Source organism: Lagenorhynchus albirostris, chromosome 1 (assembly GCF_949774975.1).
Source record: "Lagenorhynchus albirostris chromosome 1, mLagAlb1.1, whole genome shotgun sequence".
Taxonomy (NCBI): Eukaryota; Metazoa; Chordata; class Mammalia; order Artiodactyla; family Delphinidae; genus Lagenorhynchus; species Lagenorhynchus albirostris.
Window position 1 is genome coordinate 12,404,465 of NC_083095.1, and position 19,946 is coordinate 12,424,410.

Consider the following 19,946-nt stretch of genomic DNA (forward strand, 5'->3'; position numbering starts at 1 on the left):
TGAGGAACATCCACGCCGTTCTGCATAGTGGCTGCACCAACTTACCTTGCCATCAACAGTGCAGGAGGGTTCCCTTTTCTCCGCACCCTCTCCAGCATTTGTTATTTGTAGACTTTTTAATGATGGCCATTCTGATCCCTGTGAAGTGGTACCATATTGTAGTTTTAATTTGCATTTCTCTAGTAATTAGTGATGTTGAGCATCTTTTCATGTGCCTACTGGCCATCTGTATGTCTTCTTTGGAGAAATGTCTATTAAGGTCTCAGCCTGGAAGATTCTGTTCCTTTTGTTGTTCCAGTTTGTTGGGCAGGTGTATTCTGAAGTCTGAGCCCAGTTCCTCCATCTGGCACCTCTGTGAGATCTTGACGGGACTGGAAGGACGTTCTTCACTCACACTGCCTTAGCACACCTGCTGGGGACATGGGACACAGCTATCGGTATGACATCCTACATGAATATCCCTGCCGTGCAGGCTGCTGTCCCAAGGCCGGGAGCTCACTTCTGCCTTCTGGAAGGGTGTCAAGGAAATGAGGTTGACTGCTTTGAGGACTTTCCTACGTGAGCAGTTGTTGTTTGAGATTGAGAGTGTAATTGAAGGCCACCCTGGGGATGTCTGAAGGAAGGAGTGACAGCTCAGAGCTGCGTGGGGCAGCAGAGCTGTGCTGCTCAACATGGAGGATGATTTTTTCCTGGGTAGGCACAGTGCTGGGCTTTGATCTGGTTTTGGAGATGTCAGTGAGCACTTTCCTTCAGTAGCCAGGGTGCTGGTCGCCTGGACGGTGGGAGGATGTTGTCCCAGCTGGGGAGAGATGAGCCATGGCTGCTGTGCTGGAATCCTCGAAGGGCCCAGGCAGCTGCCCAGGGCCACAGCCCCCTGGAGGGACCCTCTGCTTCCGTGAACCATACAGCTAGAGGGACTGCACTCGACACCAGCTCTCCCAGTGGCCTAGAAATTTAGGAGGACACACACACACACACACACACACACACACACACACAGTAGAACATAAAGAATTAATAAGTGAATGAGTACATGAATGATTGAATGAACGCAGCATTCTTTTCTCTTAAGGGATGTTTCCTAAACATCCCACAGAAAAGGAAAGGAGTAACAGGCATGGTTTGCGTCCAAGGATAATGACACTTACTCAGGTTGCCGTAACTTGTACTTTTCCACTGATGCAGAAAAGGCCCCTTTGCCAAAGAATGTCCTTGGAGTGTTCAACGTACTTTTCCTTCTGTTATTTAAGTCAAATGTATTTAATGTAAGCAATTTAGCTGTGAGCTGGAATGTGTGATGAGTCTTTTAGCCTCGTGTGGAACCCACAGCATGAACTTCCCCAGTTTCAGCCCCACAGGTGTGCAAGCTGATGGGGGTTTTCTGTGGGGTGGTGGTTTTCAAAGTCCAGGCACTTGTCAGCAAGTTGGCTGGGAAAAGCTTGTCTGGGGGCTCAAAGGCCTTAAAGTTTGTTGCCCATGTGTTCATTCATTCATTCACCAAATAGTTATTAAACATTTACTATGGACCCAGGTTAAACCAGGTTTGTTTTTAATTTTTAATTTTTGTCTGTGTTGGGTCTTTGTTGCTGCGCGTGGGCTTTCTCTAGTTGTGGCGAGCGGGGACTACTCTTCGTTGCGGTGCGCAGGCTTCTCATTGCAGTGACTTCTCGTTGCAGAGCATGGGCTCTAGGCGCGCGGGCTTCAGTAGTTGCGGCTCACAGGCTCTAGAGCACAGGCTCAGTAGTTGTGGCTCGTGGGCTTAGTTGCTCCGCGGCATGTGGGACCTTCCCAGACCAGGGCTTGAACTCGTGTCCCCTGCATTGGCAGGCGGATTCTTAATGACTGCGCCACCAGGGAAGCCCCAGGTATGTTTTGAGGCTATAAAGATGGGACATACATCCACCAAAGACTCCAAACTTATTGAGTTCTCAAAATATATTTATGTTGACAATCCAGTGTCAGTTGATTGATTCAACCCATTCAATCATTCAATCAATCAATTCAAGGAGTTTTTTGAACGTACATCAACAGAAATGTGGTATAACTGAGTTAATTCTTTAACTCAGTAAAAGTGGTGGAGTTGTTTTTTTTTTTAAACTTTGGAGATTTTGTTTCTGGATTTCAATAGTTTGCACGTGCCTGTGTGTGCACATGCGCAAACACATTTAGACCTCACATGCCCTTCTGAGCCCAGTCTGGTCCCCTCCTGAGCGTTTGGTTCCTCTGTGCAGGACTTTGGGGGCACGTTGTGTGCACCCAGTTTACACAAGCACAGAGCCTTGGGAACTTGCTATCACCAAGTCTCTCTAACAGCTCTGTTGCCCCTTAAGTCTCCCTCACCCTGCGTTCCCCTTGAAGCAGGAAAAAGAGCACAAATTCCTAAGGCAATGTTGTTCCCAGGGTACAATTGCCATCTATCACTTCCCGCTGAAAAAATGTAAATATGTGCTGGCCAATAGTGGTGTTGTTTATTATCCCAGGCTTCGATATGGATTTGAGTAGGAGCGGCTGCTGGCCGGTTCCCCTGGGAGGCTTTGCTGGGTGGGCAGACCTGGGGCTGGAAGCGAGGCCCAGGGCAAAGGCAGGAGCTCTTGCAGCTGAGAACGGCGGCGGGTCTTTGCCACCGAGGCTGCACGTCGTCACGTGTCAGGGTGGAGCAGAGGCTGCTGCCGCCCTGGAAGCGGGTTCTTGGAGGTGGTCCATGTTTTGCGGGCTGGTCATTGAGGGTGGGATGGGAACGGACCAGCGTCATTGGTGTTGACCAGTGATGCAGATGGTGGTGGATTGTGGTGGTGTCGCTTGGAGCCTGGAGACCATCGCTTACCTGGCTGAACGTTTCACTGGACCAGCTGTGCTTGCCTCCTGAGGGCACACCTGTGCTACCCAAGGAGCTTACACTTTGGAATCCTAGGTGCCCCCCAGCCCCACCACAGTCTGCCATCTGTGATGTCAAGAGGCAGACAATTTTCCAGGTGGGGCAGGAAAAGGTAGCAAAAGCTCCGCCCTCTCTCCTCTGCTTGACCTGCCTGGGCCTCGCAGTGTGACTCTGTCACTCCTGCACAGAGGGGGTTGGGAGGCAGCAGGTGGGGAAGCCTGGACTTGGCTCTGGCCTTGGTGATACAGCATCTTCAGCACCGTTTTCCCATCTGTAAGTGGGGGTCACCAGCTCACCGCATGGAGCGACTGTGAGAAAAAATGAGGAGTCGGGCGCACTGCGCAGGCTCAGTGAAGTGCAGTTTTAAAGTTATTTCCGACGGCACGATGGTCCGTTCTGGAGAGGCGGGGAGACGGGGTAGATGAGTAAACCCTGCCTGTAGTGAGGAGGGGGCAAAAGGCAGGAGCCCTAAAGTGCAGGCAGGTGAGGGCAGGAGTGATGAGGAGAGGTGGGGCCTGGCCAGGCGGATCCAGGGCGCTGGGTGAATCCCTTCATAGCCAAAGGTCTAGGGGGTCTTGTCCTTTAGGTCAAAGTAAGAGCGTGGTGTCAGGAGGACCGCTTATAGTGTTGAGCACTCTTTCTAGAGTGCAGTGTGGGGAGAAAGGGAAGAAGGATTCGTTTCAGGTGAAACAGTTCTGAGTGCTGTGTACAACAGATGAGAAATGTGGCCATGAAAACAACTTGGTCTCTGTGCTCTGAGCTCCCAGTTAAGGAAACGGGACCGACTGGCTTGGACATAAGTACCTGTACACTGGCAGACAGATGGGGACACAGCAGCTTGGAGAAACCCAATGTAAGCAGAGGGCAGCAAGAGATGAGCCCTCGGAGCTCTGGCGTGGAAGGAAGACCGGAGGGCTCTGGGAAGCTTCATGAAGGAACAGGAGCTCTACGTTGAAAGATTTTGGGGCATGGATGTAATCAAGTGACTTGACTACAAGATTCCGCTGGCGAGGGACGTTTCTTTTTCTTCTGTTATGGTCTCAGTGGTGTTTATCATAGCTCTGTGCACACGGCAGGTACACAACAGACTGGTTTAATATGTGAATGGGTAAGCCTAATACAAAATGCGTTTCTAAACCAAGTAATGGTTGAACTTGCTTTCGGAGAATGATGGGCTAGGATGGCAGGAAAGTGCTTAAGGATGTGTGTTCTCTTTTTGGCCATTTCCCTTGTGGATTTCCAGGGAGCAGATTAGCTCTACCCATTCCGAAAAGGTCAGGGTCTCCTAGTGGTGCGTGTTAGGGAGGTGCTTCCGCCTCCTTGGCTATAACCCAGGGACATTATCAACTGCCTCCCGGCCAGACAAGCAAGCAGCTGGCAGCTCTAGTGGCTGCAGGGCTTTAAACATGTAAGTGACAGTCTTTGGAATATGTCTGTGTTACAGATGTGGACGAGTGTGCAACGGATTCGCACCAGTGCAACCCTACCCAGATTTGCATCAACACCGAAGGAGGGTACACCTGCTCCTGCACTGACGGCTATTGGCTGCTCGAAGGCCAGTGCTTAGGTAACAGCTCTATGGGCTACACAGAAACTCTTGAGAGTTAATGCTTGTGTCGGGTATAGTGAAATGTGGGCATGGCTGGTGGTCTAAGGGCAGCGGGCTTTTCTTTGGGGGTGGGGGAGGCAGAAGGCTGTTGAGCTTACGCGTAGTCCCACCCTTTAAAATCAGTTACCACCGTCACCGCATCACTGCATGTCGTCATCAGTTTTTGAACATACTTTTTAAGGGTTCATGTTTGATTCTACCTAGACCTTCTTTCTGCCTTTAGGAAGTTGATAACTGAGGCAGGAAGTGATAGGGGTGAGGGTTGTTCTGTCCCAGTTAGAAATCATACCAAGAGAAGGGAATTCTTGCTTAGTCACAGAAATGTCCCAAGTCTCAAATGTGGATCAGTGGCTTCTGGTCTAATATCATCTCCCCCTAATACCCCATCACAGCCCCTACCCCATGCCCACCCCACTAGCTGTGGTCTTTTTTTAAGGAGTCAGTCAGCACCAATTGAGAATTTTGTCCCTTGCGGTTGGCATCGGCTATATGATCTCTCTGTTTATTTTTACTGGAGGGCTGTTTTCCTTTCTTCTCCTTTAGTTTTTGGTTTAGCCAAGTGAATGAATTCATAGCAATCTCTGGCTGTCACTTCAGTTTCTCTTTGTAGGGTGAGATTTCTTTGCTGTTTTCTTGGAAAAGCCCTACTAGTTTAAATCCTCTACGACACTCTTCTGTCTCCCGGAAGTCAGTCCTGGAGGAGCTGAGAAACAAATCCAAACAACATCATGGAAACAAACAAACAACAAGGTTCTTCTTTCCAGGTCTTTCTTGATTGAGACTGAGCTGAGGTCTCCTCTAGAGCCCTGTCCAGAGCACCCTGGGGTCTGACAAGCCAGCCTAGGCTTGACTCGGTTCCCCTTTCCAGGCACCACAGAGCTGGCTGCACATGGGCTTGTGTAGATATGATGATTGCTTTGCATTTTAACCAACCTCAGCTATTATGGAAAATTTGATGCCACTGATTTGAACATAAGCAGACCCGTGTGAGTTATTTGTATGGGAAGTCAGTATGTAGAATTTCAGAGCTGGAAGGGGTGTTAGATGTTATGTCATCCAACTTCTATAGAGTTGGAAACTGAGACTCAAAGAAGAGCAACGTGTTGGACAAAGTTAGAGTGAGTGGGTCTAAAATCTGTCTCCTGTTTCTCAGTCCAGTTTTTTCCACCACAAGAAGGTGCTAGAGAGAAACAGGTGACCAGGACATACAGGCCAGATTTCAGAGACCTTGGGGCCAGGAAACCTCTCCCCATCTGAGTGGGGGCAGTAATTGGGACATTCCTCTACCAGGGGGGTTGTTCTCTTCCACAGAGCATGAAGTTTTGGGAGGGATGCTCCTGGAGGCCTGACGTGGTGCCGCATGCATGGCCTGCTTACACTTTACATCCAAAGTGAAGAGCTTTCCTCAGTATGGGCTAAACTCATGCCTTCTCTCAGCCAAACTCTTCTTTCTCTTTCAAAATGCAAATTCCATAGCCGTCCACCCCCCACCCTGTGCGACTTTGCAGGCATTGCTTTTGCAGAAAAATAAGGGGCTGGGAATCGCCTTTCTTCCAAGGTACCCCTAGGCAGAAGATGCCCTCTTTTCCCCCTGCTGCCTCCCTGGCTTGGGGACGTGCCCAACTGCACCCACGTAGGAGGTCAGGATCAGCAACTGCACAAGTCAATGTGCTTTATAAGCAGGAGCTGCAGGGCACTTGGTGGGCAGTGGGGTGAGCCAGGTTAGAAGTAGCTGCAACTCAGAGATGAAACAGAATGACAAGGGCAGGGCATGGTTCCTGAGGAGGGCTGAACAATGAGTAAGGTGGAGATGGGGTCCTTTTTGGCAGTAGGTGGTAGAAACCAGGCACAGAGACAAGTTCTGAGCTGGCCTTCGGAGCCCTTGGTGCACCCTGGTTCCAAAGGAAGTGGTGTACCAGAGGGGGAACGTTTAGGGGGAGGTGAGGATGAAATAAGGACCAGTTATAGCTATAGTCAGGTGAGACTCGGTCCCCACCTGGAGGCTTCATTCGAAACACCCTATCCTGCAGGAGTGAATTCTCCAGCTGTCAGCCCGTCAGCCCATCAGCTTGGGGTATTAAGAAGTGCTTTCCCAATGACGTCAGCCTCCCTGTTGACTGGTACATGTCAGCCTGGCTCTGCTAAAAGGAACCATTCACCCACATAGCTGCTTGCTCAGGAAAGGCCAATCATGGCTTGCAAGAGGTGTGTTCCTCCAGAGTTTTATGTCCACTCTGCTACAAGGAGGAGATCCAAGGCCAACTCTGGCGTCCTTGTGTTCCTGGATTCGTAGGTCTCAAGACCACAGCGCTACCCAGCTTGACCTGGCCTACACTCACTCTTGTTCCTGACAGCTGGACATATTCATCATTAGTGGAGCTGGCAAAGAGCCTACAGGAGCCAGGCTATGGATACCCCTTACACTTTAAGCCAACTTGTCCCTTTCCAGGGCAATGACACGTTTAAGTAGGATCTTAGGGTGACTCTTGGTGTTGGATAAACCTTAGCGTTAAATCTTAGATTTGCTTAACATCTTAGAGGCCATCTTGACCAATGTTCCACTCTAAGCAGAAATTTCTTCTACAACTTTCAATATAGGTTCAGGTGTTCATAGCACTGAGATGGGTCAGGGAGGATGGTAGAGAGACTGAGCCCGGAATCCAGAGGGTGTCACCATCCCTGACACTTCGTAGGTGCTGTTGTTGTGTTCGTTCCGCTGTGCTTCCCCTTGTGATGCTGATCCAGAAGAGACAGGCAGTAATGATGCTGGGGTGGCATCGGTGATTGAGAAGAAAACATATCTTACCTTGCTTGCAATTCTGTTTCCAGACATTGATGAATGTCGCTACGGCTACTGCCAGCAGCTGTGTGCGAATGTTCCTGGATCTTATTCCTGTACGTGCAACCCTGGTTTCACCCTCAACGAGGATGGGAGGTCTTGCCAAGGTATGTGATGTGAATGACAACTCGAACACAATGTGAAACCCTAGATGCTGTCTTCTTCAGAGTCTGACAGTTTATGTTGGTAGGAAACACTCTTGTTAAAGTGTATTTCCACTCATTGTCCCTGCCTGCCCATCCCATTGTTTACGGAAACCTGAGATCCTAACTGAGGTTATGTGAAACATGTCAGAGTGTCCTCTGAGTACTGCTGAAATTAGAACCACAGTCATCCACCAGCTGGGAGCTTATGATTTCATGGATTTGCTTCTCTCTGTGTATCTGCTATCCACAAGTAGCCTTGCCAGCTTTTTTGGCCAACCTGGAATGTTCTCACATGTCCTATAGCCTGAGTTCAATTCCTGAGGCCCAAAGAGAGATGAGGAAAGAGGGCTTCTGATTCTGGATGAATTGTGAAATATTCAGGTACACCCTATGCGGGGTTTTCACGGGCGACTTTGATGCCTCTCCGTACAGTTTCCCCTCACCCGTGTTAGGAGGGCCTGTTATTTAGCAGAGCGTCCGGAGGTGGTGGTCACCTCCCCTACAACCCAGCATTCCCCGCAGTAACAGAATGAAAGAAACAAAGGCATTTTCTGACTTTCACATGATCGCTTCAAATACTGATAAGTAAGAAAAACAAGTTCCAGGCCCATTGCCTCCATCTGAAGGCTTCTTCTGCTCAGGAAGTGAGTGGGGGACTTAAGACCCAAGAATTAGTGCAAGTCCTGTCTGGCCTCAAGCTCCCCGCCCCCAGCCCGCTGCCCAGGCCTCCAGTCCCTGGCAGCTGCCCCATCCAGGGTGGAGGCAGCGCCGGAGACTCAGAATGAGGTCTTTGTTTGGAGCCTGTCACCAGGTTTTGCAGGATCCATTTCCTTGTCACACCATTCGAGGTCTGGCTGGCAGGCTCCTGGCCAGCTACTTGGAGGAGATTATGTCTCCATTAGTTTAATCGTATCGAAATCATTGGGTAAACAGGAAGGCATCAGCGTTAAAGAGCTGGATCCTGGATTCTTTCTCAGTCTCTCTTCCAAAGTTGGTTCTGCTGCTTGTTCCAAGAAGTCTCGACTGCGTTCCTCTCGCCGGGAGAACTCATTTTCTTTTGAGAGCAGAGCCTGGGCTGGGAGGTTGAGGGAGCTGATAGAGCAGGGAGCAGGCGCCTGGCTCCTTTGCTGCTGTGATAAGCGGCTCAGAGCAGATGCAGGCTTCTCTGTGCCAGGGCTGGATGCTCGAGTTGCCAGCCCAGGTTGTCCCCCAGCGTCCACTAAGGAACAGCCACGCACAGAAGAGCCAAAAGGCCCATGTGTCCTTCAGGGACCGGCCTTTGACGAGGGACAGTGAACATACCTCTCAGTGCCAAGTCCAGCAGTGTGATTAAGCAGCAGAAACGGCATCCAGGCCTGGACACTGGGCACTTGGCCACTGGGATATTGCATCAGCAGGGCCCGCGGCAACACAGGATGTTACATACTCTGGCGAGCTTTTGTATTCCTGACACCTCAAGCAAGGAAGAGTGCTTTGCCCTCCCTCTTCAAAGCATTGTCACGTTTGTTCATTTCACTGAACTCCAACAATAACCTTATGAGGTAGGCAGGGCAGATGAGGAAATCGAGGATCAGAAAGGTTAAGCACCTTGGCCAGAGTCACACAGCTCTGAGATGAGTGTAGAACCAAGGATCCAGCTTTCCTGTCCAGCAGGTCAGAGTGGGATGCGGTCTTCTCCCAAAGGACTCCAAAGGGCATTTGGGCACGTGTGCAGGCCAGGGCTGGCAGGAGAGGGCAGCCAGGGCCCCAGGGGGCAGAAGCACAAGCAGCTGAGTGCTGTGAGAGGGTGGGCCGTAAGCTCATTCACCTTGCATGGCCAGCATCCGGCCGGAAGCCGAGGACTGCAGCCCTTAATGCTCATTAGTGCTGTTCTGCCTGAACTTGCACTCGACAGCCTGGCACCACGACATTTTCCTGGCCTTCTGGGTGGACAGCCTCTAGACTCCCATTGGGCACCAGTGGAGACTGGTATCTCACTGGACCCTCCATGCATGGCCATCTGTTTTTTCTTTCCCCTCTGAAAGTTTCAAAGATGCCAGGAAGCAGGAGCTGTGTGGGCATGGGATTGCCCTCTTCTGTAAGAAAAACTTCTCAAGCCACTTACCTTTTAGCTCTGAAAGCCCTCAAATCTCTGTTAAGAGTCTCCAGAGGTTAACCTGGACTTTGAAGGGGATAGAAATTCTCTCAGCTGGAACTTTGGTCATTGCCCTATGGAGCGTGGCAACAGGACGGGGGAGCTCAGAACGGGTCAGCTGATGCCGTTGTACACAGGGGCTCCCTCCTTCCCTCCCCCTTCTCCGAGCTGTGCGGAATGAATCTTGGGTATTGTGGAAAGACCCCTGACTTATGTCCCAGTTTCGACTGTGCCCTTGTTAGCTTGGGGACTTGGGCACATCTCTCAACCTCAAAACAGAGGTAAACATCTTTGTTGACATATAATTGACGTGAAATGAACTGCACTATTAAAGGTACATGATTTCATGCACTTTGACTTATGTATACCCCCACGAAACTATCACCACCTCAAGATAATGAATATTCCATCACTCCGTAAAGTTTCCTTGTGCGCCTTTTTGGTCTTCTCCTTATTCTACTGAACTTGTAACATGGGGTGATGGTCCTGAAACAGGGCTGTAAGTACCCTGTGAGTGTGAGATCCTTTTGTAATAATCAGCGACATTATTTCTGTCTAACTGTCTTAGTCAGCTCAGGCTGCCATGACAAAATACCATAAACTGGGTGGCTGAAACAACAGAAATTTATTTTCTCACGGGGGGAGGCTGAAAGTCCAAGGTTAAGGTGCCAGCAAGGTTGGGTGTTTGTGAGGCTTCTCTTCCTGGCTTGTAGGTGGCCGCCTTCTTCCTATGTCTCACATGGCAGAAAGAACAAGAGCAAGCTCTCTGGTGCTTCTTTTTTTATAAGGGCACTAATCCCATCATGAGGGCCCCACCCTATGAGTTCATTTAACCTAAATTACCTCCTAAAGGCCCCATCTCCAAATATCATCACATTTGGGGGTGAGGGTTTCAGCATATGAATTTTGGAGGGGACACAAATTCAGTCCACAGCAATAATGAATAGAGTTATTGTTTAAATTGTCATGATTATTTACCTCTTTACCTGAAACTTCAAAGTCAGTGGAGGTGAGGGAAGAGCTAATTGGAGATGAATTCAATTGGTGATGGGAAAGAGCAGATGTTGCCTAGAAATTCCCGTTGGTGAGCCTTGGAGAGTGGACTTCCTAGGAGGTGGTGTATACGTGTACATGTGTATACATGTATATGATATGTATACATGCCATTTCCACCCTTCCCAGCTTGCAACCCCAGAAGGGACGTATGAATGGAAGCCCTGGTTCTTCAGTGAACACCTTGGGGTCTGAGCTCTCCATCTGATTGGTCCTAGATGGAGACCCTTGGTGCCTGTGGATCTGGTCTCCTAGTGGTAGTAATTTTGTTGCTGGTGCATTTTACTGCCTGGTTAGTACAAATGTTCTGTTGTGGGAATGGTCAGTGATGTGCTTTGGTTTTCCACAGACGTGAACGAGTGTGCAACTGAGAACCCCTGCGTGCAAACCTGCGTCAACACCTATGGCTCTTTCATCTGCCGCTGCGACCCGGGATATGAACTTGAGGATGATGGAGTTCATTGCAGTGGTAATGGGCTTGGCATTAGAGATTTCCACCTGTACTAGGGGCACAGGGGCGGGGGCTTTCTTCACAGGTGTTTCCTCTCATTTCCCAGACACATCTCCAGTTTGGGACATTTTCCAGTGCAGTGGGTCACAACCACACAAAACAGAGATGAGTCACTTCCCGAAAGGTGGAGTGCAGTCCCCTGTCCTTGTCATTTGACCCTTAGTGCAAAAATCAGTGGAGCTACTTTTTAGGATCTGACATGACGTTGAAGAGGAAAAGGCGTTGCCTAATACTGCATGTTGGGTTGAGTTATCTGTCCTCACCCGGCACTGAGTCAAGTCTTGGGGATAGAGCAGATAGTACTAATAGAATCATAGCAGAAATAAGAGCAAGTCTCACAGGGTAGGGTTGGGAGGGGGAGTGTTGAATGAATGAGACTGTGTATGTAAACTATTAAAATCTCTACAATCAGTGCCTAGCTCCAGGCCTGGCACACTGCGAGCATGCAATAACTAGTTTGCAAATCAACTAATGAATGGTTGGATGTTGAATGAGTAAAATCTTAATTTGTTGTGAAAACATAGATGGCTCAGTTGACCTCTCGCAAATTCCTTCCAAGCCCAAGAAGCTATGACTCTGCCCAAGCTAGCGTATGGACACTATTATAACTTTCTTAGAAACGTGTAAACTCTTGTAAGCTCCTTGAGAATAGAGACAGCATCTTACTCATACTTGTCCCTGTAGCATCCTGCACAGAGCCATATACAGCTCATCTTTTGCTTAATGTTTCCTTCTTTTCTTTCTTGCCCTATTTTTTTGTAAATGTTGAATTAAACTCTATTCCATCCACTTTTAGCATCATCAGCAATTGCAAACGAGCACAGTACAAATTAATGATGCTTCCCTGTATTTTTCACAATGAGTGGGCCATACCCGAGGGTGTGAAAATCTTTTTGTCCTCCAGAGTGGAAAGTTTCCTAATCCTGGGTTTCATGAATGGGGCTTGTGTAATAGCTTCACTTAGGACTGGCGTGTTCTAGGGACAGAATTCTCTGAAACAAATGAACACTTCTCCCCAGGGCCAGGAAAGCCAGAGCTGCAAGTAGGCAGTTACAGAGAGCCTTAGATCGATTAAATGTCAGTCCCAGAAACAGCCATAAAATACCCTCAGTCATGAAAAGCTACTTTCTTCCTAGATTTCACCGCCCGCCCCCTTCCTCCTGCCATGGCACTCCTTTGGGGAATCTGGGCCAAGGAACTAAAAGGTGGAAAGTTTAGCATTATGAGATGGGAATATTTGTTTTTGGAGAATTGTCTGCCCATCCACAGATGGTTATTGAGCGCCTGCGCAGGAGGTATGGGAGAGCGACTGTGGAGTCAGACGGAGCCAAGTTCAAAGTCTGGTTCTCCTGTTTAGTACTTTCCCTGGCCAAGTCACTTCCTGAGCCTCAGTTTCCCCATTTGTTACAAAACAAACCAACAAACAAACACCTTCACAGGTGCTCATAAAGAGTAAATGAGCTGTAGTAACTAAGTGTCATTATGTGTTAACTTACTTTTTCTAAGTGTAGGTGTAAGGGACTTTATGCTTTTCAAGAAGCCATCCGTGGTGGTTTGCCAAAGATTTTCAGTTGACTCACTTTAACCAAAACGGCCATCTTCTGCACGTTCACCACGATGCCCACTTTCTTGTCCACTGCGGGCTTTAGGGCTGGCCCAAGAGTAGGCAGGGATGTTTTCAGGGAGTTTGCTGTCTGTCCCCTCCTACTTACTGCCTTTCTGTGCTGCTTGTTTCGCCCCCAGGAACTGTTACCTTCACTGTGTTATCCCAGCTGGTGGGGCCCCTCCGTGCAGCCCCAGACCCTTCCTAGCTGTGTCCCTTAGAGATTTGCTAAGTGAGCTGACCCTGGAAACCATGGTGGGTTCTCATGTGATTGCGTCAGAATGGCCTCATGTGGGCTCTCTGCCAGAACCAGCCTTGTATTTCAGCTTTTGTATTTCAAGTGGAGGATGGAGCCACAGCCCTTAGTAAAGTCTGGGGATTTTGACCGAGATAAACTGAGCGGGTCTGTTAGGTGGAGGTGGGTGCTACCCTCTCCACCTGCACCGGGGCTAGCCCCGCTCAGGGGATTTCCCAACCCTAGGACTCCCCAGATCCACCAGTTTCAAGTCCTGAGCATGACTTACATTTAGGGAGACATTATGGCACTGTGCTGACGAGTGTAGGATCTGGAGGGCCGCTGGCTGGGTTCAAATCCCAGCTTTCCTGCTTACTCAGTATCAGGAAATTTGGTTAAGTTACCTAAGTTCTGTGAGCCTCCATTTTCTCTCTGTAAGGTGTGGTTAGTAATTGCACCTCCTTCTAGGGCCGAGGTGAGGATTAAATAAAATGAGGCATGTAAGCATCTAAGCCAGGGCTTGGTACGCAGCGAGCTCTCAGGAAATGACAGCTTTTACCACTGCTTCTACTAAAGGTATGAATGGAATCTACAAGTTTAAGGGAAATAAGCAGGACACTCTGTTATGTTGTCTGGGGCCAAGACCAGACTCTCTGAAGCTCCCGGGGAGCTGGAGGCGGGCAGGACAGAGCAGATCTGACTCACTGAGTGTGAGTTTGTTTTTTTTTTAACATCTTTATTGGAGTATAATTACTTTACAATGTTGTGTTAGTTTCTGCTTTATAACAAAGTGAATCAGCTATACATATATCCCCATATCTCTTCCCTCTTGCGTCTCCCTCCCACCCTCCCTATCATTTAAATTTTCAAATCAGCCTCCCAATTCTGCTGGCTCATAACCTGTCGCCCAAAGGCCCCTGGGAGAAAAGGGAAGGAGTTTTTCCCTCTCGAATGTGAGAGACGTCAGGCATGTAACACCTGGAATTATCAGATGGTGGAGAAGGAGCCTCACGTGCGCTGACACCCTCTCTGGGTGATTCCAGAGAGCAATCCGAGGACACATCACATGGGGAAAACAGAGAAAGCAAGTTTTCGGGAAACAACAAATGAAAGAAAAACATGTTTTCTTTGGCGTACTTATCGCATGAGGCTCAAATGGGGGCTCTGTTGCCAAACGCTGTGTGTGATGAAGAGTTGGCTTTTCTGGAACGCCTGCTTCTGCATCAGCGGCCACAGTGTAAAAGTTCTATGGCTCCCCCTTCACGTCCCCACCTCTGCGGCTGGAGAGTTGGCCCAGCGCCAGGTCCCACGTCCCAGGGATCACCTGAGGCAGGAGGGCCACCCCATGCCCCTGCAGTTTTCTTTTTCAAGGAGGATTTTGGACACAATGAAGTTGTTTTTGTTTAGTTGGTTTTTTGTTTGTTTTTTAAATGTAATTTCTTTTTTTTTTTTAACCCCACATTTGTTTATTTATTTATTTTTGCCTGTGTTCGGTCTTCGTTTCTGTGCGAGGGCTTTCTATAGTTGTGGCAAGTGGGGGCCACTCTTCATCGCGGTGCGTGGTCCTCTCACTATCCCGGCCTCTCGTTGCGGAGCACAGGCTCCAGACGCGCAGGCTCAGCAGTTGTGGCGCACGGGCCTAGTTGTTCCGCGGCATGTGGGATCTTCCCAGACCAGGGCTTGAACCCGTCTCCCCTTTCATTGGCAGGCAGATTCTCAACCACTGCGCCACCAGGGAAGCCCTGTTTGCTTTTTCTAAAAGACTTTTTTGATGTGGACCATTTCTAAAGTCTTTATTGAATTTGTTACAATATTGCTTCTGTTTTATGTTTTGGTTTTTTGGCCGGGAGTCATGTGGGACCTTAGCTCCCCGACCAGGGATCAAACCCTTACCCCCTGCATTGGAAGGCGAAGTCTTAACCACTGGACCACCAGGGAAGTCCCTGGAGTTTTAATATAATTCACACCCCCTGGCCTTCTGGAGATGTCCCTTTTAGTTGCAATTTTAGGAATAATATTGTTTCTCAACTTGCAGGAGATTAGAGGGGAGTTAGCCCTGGTAAAGTTGCTCTTTCAGAAGACTGGGGCCAGTGAATGTTTTTAGGTCTGGGGGAAGAGCTCTGCACCCAGAAAACTCCAGCAGGCAAACAAATCTCCCCTCCAGAGGTGGAGGGTGGATTCACCTGTACAGCAAAAATGAGCCAGTGATGAGTAGATGACGTAGCTGAGCCAGAGACAAAGGGTGTTAGAAGCTTGATGGAGACAGATTCCAGCTCCATGTAGGAGAGAATTTTCTAACAATTAGAGCTGTCCAGATATCAATGGGCAGCCTTGATAGGTAGTGAGCTCCCCGTCACCAGAAGTGTTCGAGAAGTGAGTTAGCAACTTCTTGGCAGTAAAGCTATCCTATGTGTCAGGAGAGTGTGGAAGCTGGAATAAATAAAGCTGAAATAGCACTAAGCTCTCATCCCTGGGTAGTCTGTGATTATAAATAGCAGGTGTAACTTGTCTCTCCCAGATATGGACGAGTGCAGCTTCTCTGAGTTCCTCTGCCAACATGAGTGTGTGAACCAGCCTGGCACGTACTTCTGCTCCTGCCCAGCTGGGTACATTCTGCTGGATGACAACCGAAGCTGCCAGGGTAAGGCTGTTCAGAGGGACCTGGCTGTTCAGAGGGGAGGTGTGAGGTGGGGCTGGCTCGGGGGGGTCACCTGGATGTCTTCACCTGGGGAAGGTGGCAGAGGTGAGGGTGTGAGTGGGTGCTGGTGACTCCCAGAGTGGCAGGCTCTGGGCAGGATGTCAGGGTTGGTGCCTTCCTGCCCTGCAATCCATCCTTTGGCCTCAGAAAGGACAAGGCCACTCTCGCTTCTGGAATGAACTCTGGAGGTACAGGTGGCTGGTCGTGCCCTCCCAGGCAGATCTCTGCGGCCCCTCTGGGGACTGCTCCGGACCCGACCAGGACATCTTATGGCCTGGCCCTGGTCCATGAGCAGGTTTTCTCATGGCCCCTGCAGGGAAGCCTGGTCAGCTTTTCTCTACTGACTTCCTAGAGAATGGACGCTGGGGATACCTCTCACCTCTAACTGCTGTGTCCCTCCAAGGGTCAGGACCCCAGTCTGTGAAAGGGGTGGGTCTCCTCCAGATCGGCTGTTTGAGATGATTTCCCTCCCATGCTCCACTCACTGGGGCAAGTGGAGAAGGCTGGTAGCTGAGCAACAGACTCATTTTCAGCTCCTTGAACCTGCCTAACCCAAACACTAAGCAAGAATTCTCCACACAGCAGTGCCGGGCAGTAGAAATATATTGTGAGCTACAAATGTGAGCCACATATGTAATTTAAAATGTCCCAGTCACATGTCCTCGTCACATTAAAGCAGTAAAAAGAAACAGGCAAGATTAATTTTAAGAACATATTTTATTTATGCAATATATCCAAAATATTACCATTCCACTATGTACTCAGTATAAAAATTATTGATAAGGTATTTTACATTCTTTGGTTTTACTAAGTCGTCGAAATCTGGTATATAGTTTCCATTTCAACAGCACATCTCGGTTTGGACTAGCCACATTTCAAGGGCTCAGTGACCACGTGTGGCCAGTGGCTGCCTTATTGGCTAGCATAGCTCTATAGAAAGACCCAGGCAGCCCCCCTCGCCATTCCCACCCATCTGGCCTGTGACCATCCTCCTGTCTACCGTGCATTTCAGACATCAATGAGTGTGAGCACAGAAACCACACGTGCATCCTGCAGCAGACTTGCTACAATTTGCAAGGGGGCTTCAAGTGCATTGACCCCATCCGCTGCGAGGAGCCTTATCTGCGGATCAGCGATAAGTAAGTAATGGCTTCCCCTGGGAAATGGGAACATGGTGAGGGGCCTGGTTCAGAAGGCTGCCAGTGTGGTGTAAAGGAGAGTGTACCTCCAGGACATTGGGAGACCTGGCCTACTGCCTACTACACAACACACACACACACACACACACACACACACACACACACACACACACACACACACACACTGTTCTCTACCACTCCCCCACTCATGCCAGAGCTATATGAAGATTTTCTAGAAAGCTAACCAAAAGGAGAGGCAGCGTTCATGAACCTCCTTTTCTCTCTAGTGACTTTGTTCTGGATACACAGAGTCTTCTAGAGCTGGACTTCTCAAAGGTCACGTGCATAGGAACCAGCCAGGATCTTGTTAGCAGGCAGATGCTCATTCTGTGGGCCTGGGGTGATGCGAGACTCAGCCTTGCAGACAAGCCCCCAGGTGAAACGGATGCTTCCAGTCTCCCTGGACCTTGCTGGGAGTAGTGAGGGGTTAGAGAGGTCAATAGAGAGTTCTCAATAACCGAGGGTACCTAGCTTGCTCTAATCAAGTTTTTGATGTCACAATAGTGACTTTTAAAATTTATTTATTTATTTTTGGTTGAGTTGGGTTTTTGTTGCTGCGCGTGGGCTTTCTCTAGTGGCAGTGTGCGGGCTTCTCGTTGCGGTGGCTTCTCTTGTTGCAGAACACAGGCTCTAGGCATGCGGGCTTCAGTAGTTGCAGCACACAAACTCAGTAGCTGTGGCACGTGGGCTCAGTAGTTGTGGCTCGCAGGCTCTAGAACGCAGGCTCAGTAGTTGTGGCACAGGGGCTTAGTTACTCTGCGGTCTGTGGGATCTTCCTGGACCAGGGATCAAACCTGCATTGGCAGGCGGATTCTTAACTACTACACCACCAGGGAAGTCCCACAATAGTGATTTTACAAAGTCACCAGATGGCAAATATTAGAGTTGAGGAGAGAACTAAATTGAAGACAACCTCTACAAGGTGAATGCCCTAGGACAGTGTTTTTCTGCCCCTGGTGTATTAGGAATTCCTTTTCCTTCTCTTTAGCTCCTATTTAACCATCTGAGTTCCTCCTCAGCCCATGTGCGCGCGTGTGCGCACACACACACACACACACTCACATGCACACATGCATGGATGTCTTTTCTGCCCTTCTCTCTTCCAGTCAAATGCCCCGAGCATCGCCCAGCCCTCCCACTGGAGATAAAGGGATGAATGGACATGCCTATCATTCATTCCCTCTAGGGATGCAGTTTCTAAGAGAAATCCACAGCTTACCAGTGTGCTTCCTGCTCTGATCAAAAGCTGGACAGAAGAGGACAAAGCAGGGACAGGCCGGTCCCTTAGAGACGTCTTCACTTGTTGCTAAGAGCTGTGCTTCTAAGTAGCCTTTAGAATAGAGTTCTTTGATTTCTGGTTCCAGGGCACTTTGCAGCAGAGCAGAGCTTCAGGCTGCCCTCAGCTCCCATTCCTGGTTCTCCCTGGGTTTCTCCAGGCCACTGTTGTCTGTGGTGGGGACCTGACCTGCAGCTTGCAGCACTGAGCTGGTGTTACTGGCGAGGTTCCCAACTAGCCACTGAGAACGCTGGGAGACTCCCTGTCTCCAGGCCCCATTCCAGTTTCACTCCAGCCACCCCCATCCAGCTCATTTCCTCGTTCAGGTGTCCTGCACTCCCGCCAACCTGAACAGGACCAGCTCTCACCTTCACCCATGCCGCAGAGTGTCCAGCCTTCTGGCTTCCATGCCCACATTTTCTGTCATATGCAAGGCATTCCTGCCATTGCCACATGGACAGATTTGCCCCATCTTTCAGATCTGAGCTCCAGTGTCACCCCTCCCAGCTGTCTGTGATCCTCTTCAGCTAGGAGCCATCTCTCCCTCCTTCAAGCTTCTTTTAGGAAACAATTCTTTTCTGTGTGACACGTGACATTTTAATGCGACCATTTTGGCACCCGGGACATTTTGACTTGGATATTTTGATGGAGCCTTAAAAAACAGAACTTTAAAAATTCTTTCCATACATTCACTTATGAAAGGTTAGTTGAGCTCCTGTTCTGTGCCACATCTGCTCCCAGGTGCTGTGGTGTTTGCTCCTATGCTAGTGGAGGAGAAGACAGTAAACAAATGGTCATATAATGAATCCATGATCATAGATGGTAACAGGGGCTGTGAACAGGAAGAACAGAAATTTACAAAATGAAAGAGTAGGCTGGACCTGGTCTAGCCTGGATAATCCGAAAGCCCCTCTGAGGAAATGACCCTTGGGCTGGAATGGAAAGGGGAGTCGATGTTAACAGAGGGTGGATGAGCAAAGGGAACAGTGTGTGCAAAGACTATGAGACAAGAGTGACCTTGATGTCTTCAGGGACCAGAAGAAATGGCAGCCTCGTGAACGACATGGACAGTGACCCAAGAGGAGGTTAGAGAAACTGACAGAGACCAGACCCCACGAGGTTTTAGAGGCTGAAATGTGTGTTCCGTTTTTGTCCAAGTTGCGATGGGTGCCACTGTAGAACCTTGAAGCAGGATAGAGACGTAATCTGACTTACGTTCCACAAGGGGCACTCTGCCTGTGGCGTAATAGATTGGAGTGGGAGTACCTTCTACTCCATCACAGGAGGCTGTCACAGAGGTCCAGGTGAGACAGTGAGTGAGACAGTGCACTGACAGTGGAGATGGAGTGGTTGGATTTGGACTACATTTTAGAAGTAGAACTGATAGGTTTCGAAGATAGATTGGAAGTTAGGCAAAGTGACAGAAGCACAGCAAGGCTTACTCCCGGTTTTGGCCACCAAGGCATAGATCAACAGATGTTCTTATCTTGTTCTGCACTCTGACCCCCTAGGGGGAGTCTCAGGGATGAGGTGAGAGACGGGGGTGCTTAGGGATAAATCAAGGGGTGTCTATAACAGGCATACCTTGGTAATGACTCAACTTCATACTATGATAATGCTATTACTAGTGTTACAAATTAGATGCTTTGTATTAGAAGTATTTGTGTCTGTGATTTATTTCACCTGTTAGAGAGTGAATTTAAGATCAGGATCTTATTTATTGTTGCAATAATGTCCTAACATCTTAAAGTCATGTCCTAATGTTGTA

General features: G+C 49.1%; 1 protein-coding gene across 3 annotated transcripts in view; it reads left to right on the forward strand.

Moving 5' to 3' along the window:
- FBLN5 (fibulin 5) overlaps positions 1-19,946 on the forward strand; it is an 83,150-nt gene that overhangs the window by 53,696 nt on the left and 9,508 nt on the right. For all 3 annotated transcript variants that reach the window (XM_060165861.1, XM_060165851.1, XM_060165871.1), the window contains 5 exons: positions 4,320-4,442; positions 7,314-7,430; positions 11,006-11,125; positions 15,524-15,646; positions 16,716-16,842. In XM_060165861.1, the coding sequence (XP_060021844.1) occupies positions 4,320-4,442; positions 7,314-7,430; positions 11,006-11,125; positions 15,524-15,646; positions 16,716-16,842 (610 nt within the window). The remainder of the gene's footprint in view (positions 1-4,319; positions 4,443-7,313; positions 7,431-11,005; positions 11,126-15,523; positions 15,647-16,715; positions 16,843-19,946) is intronic.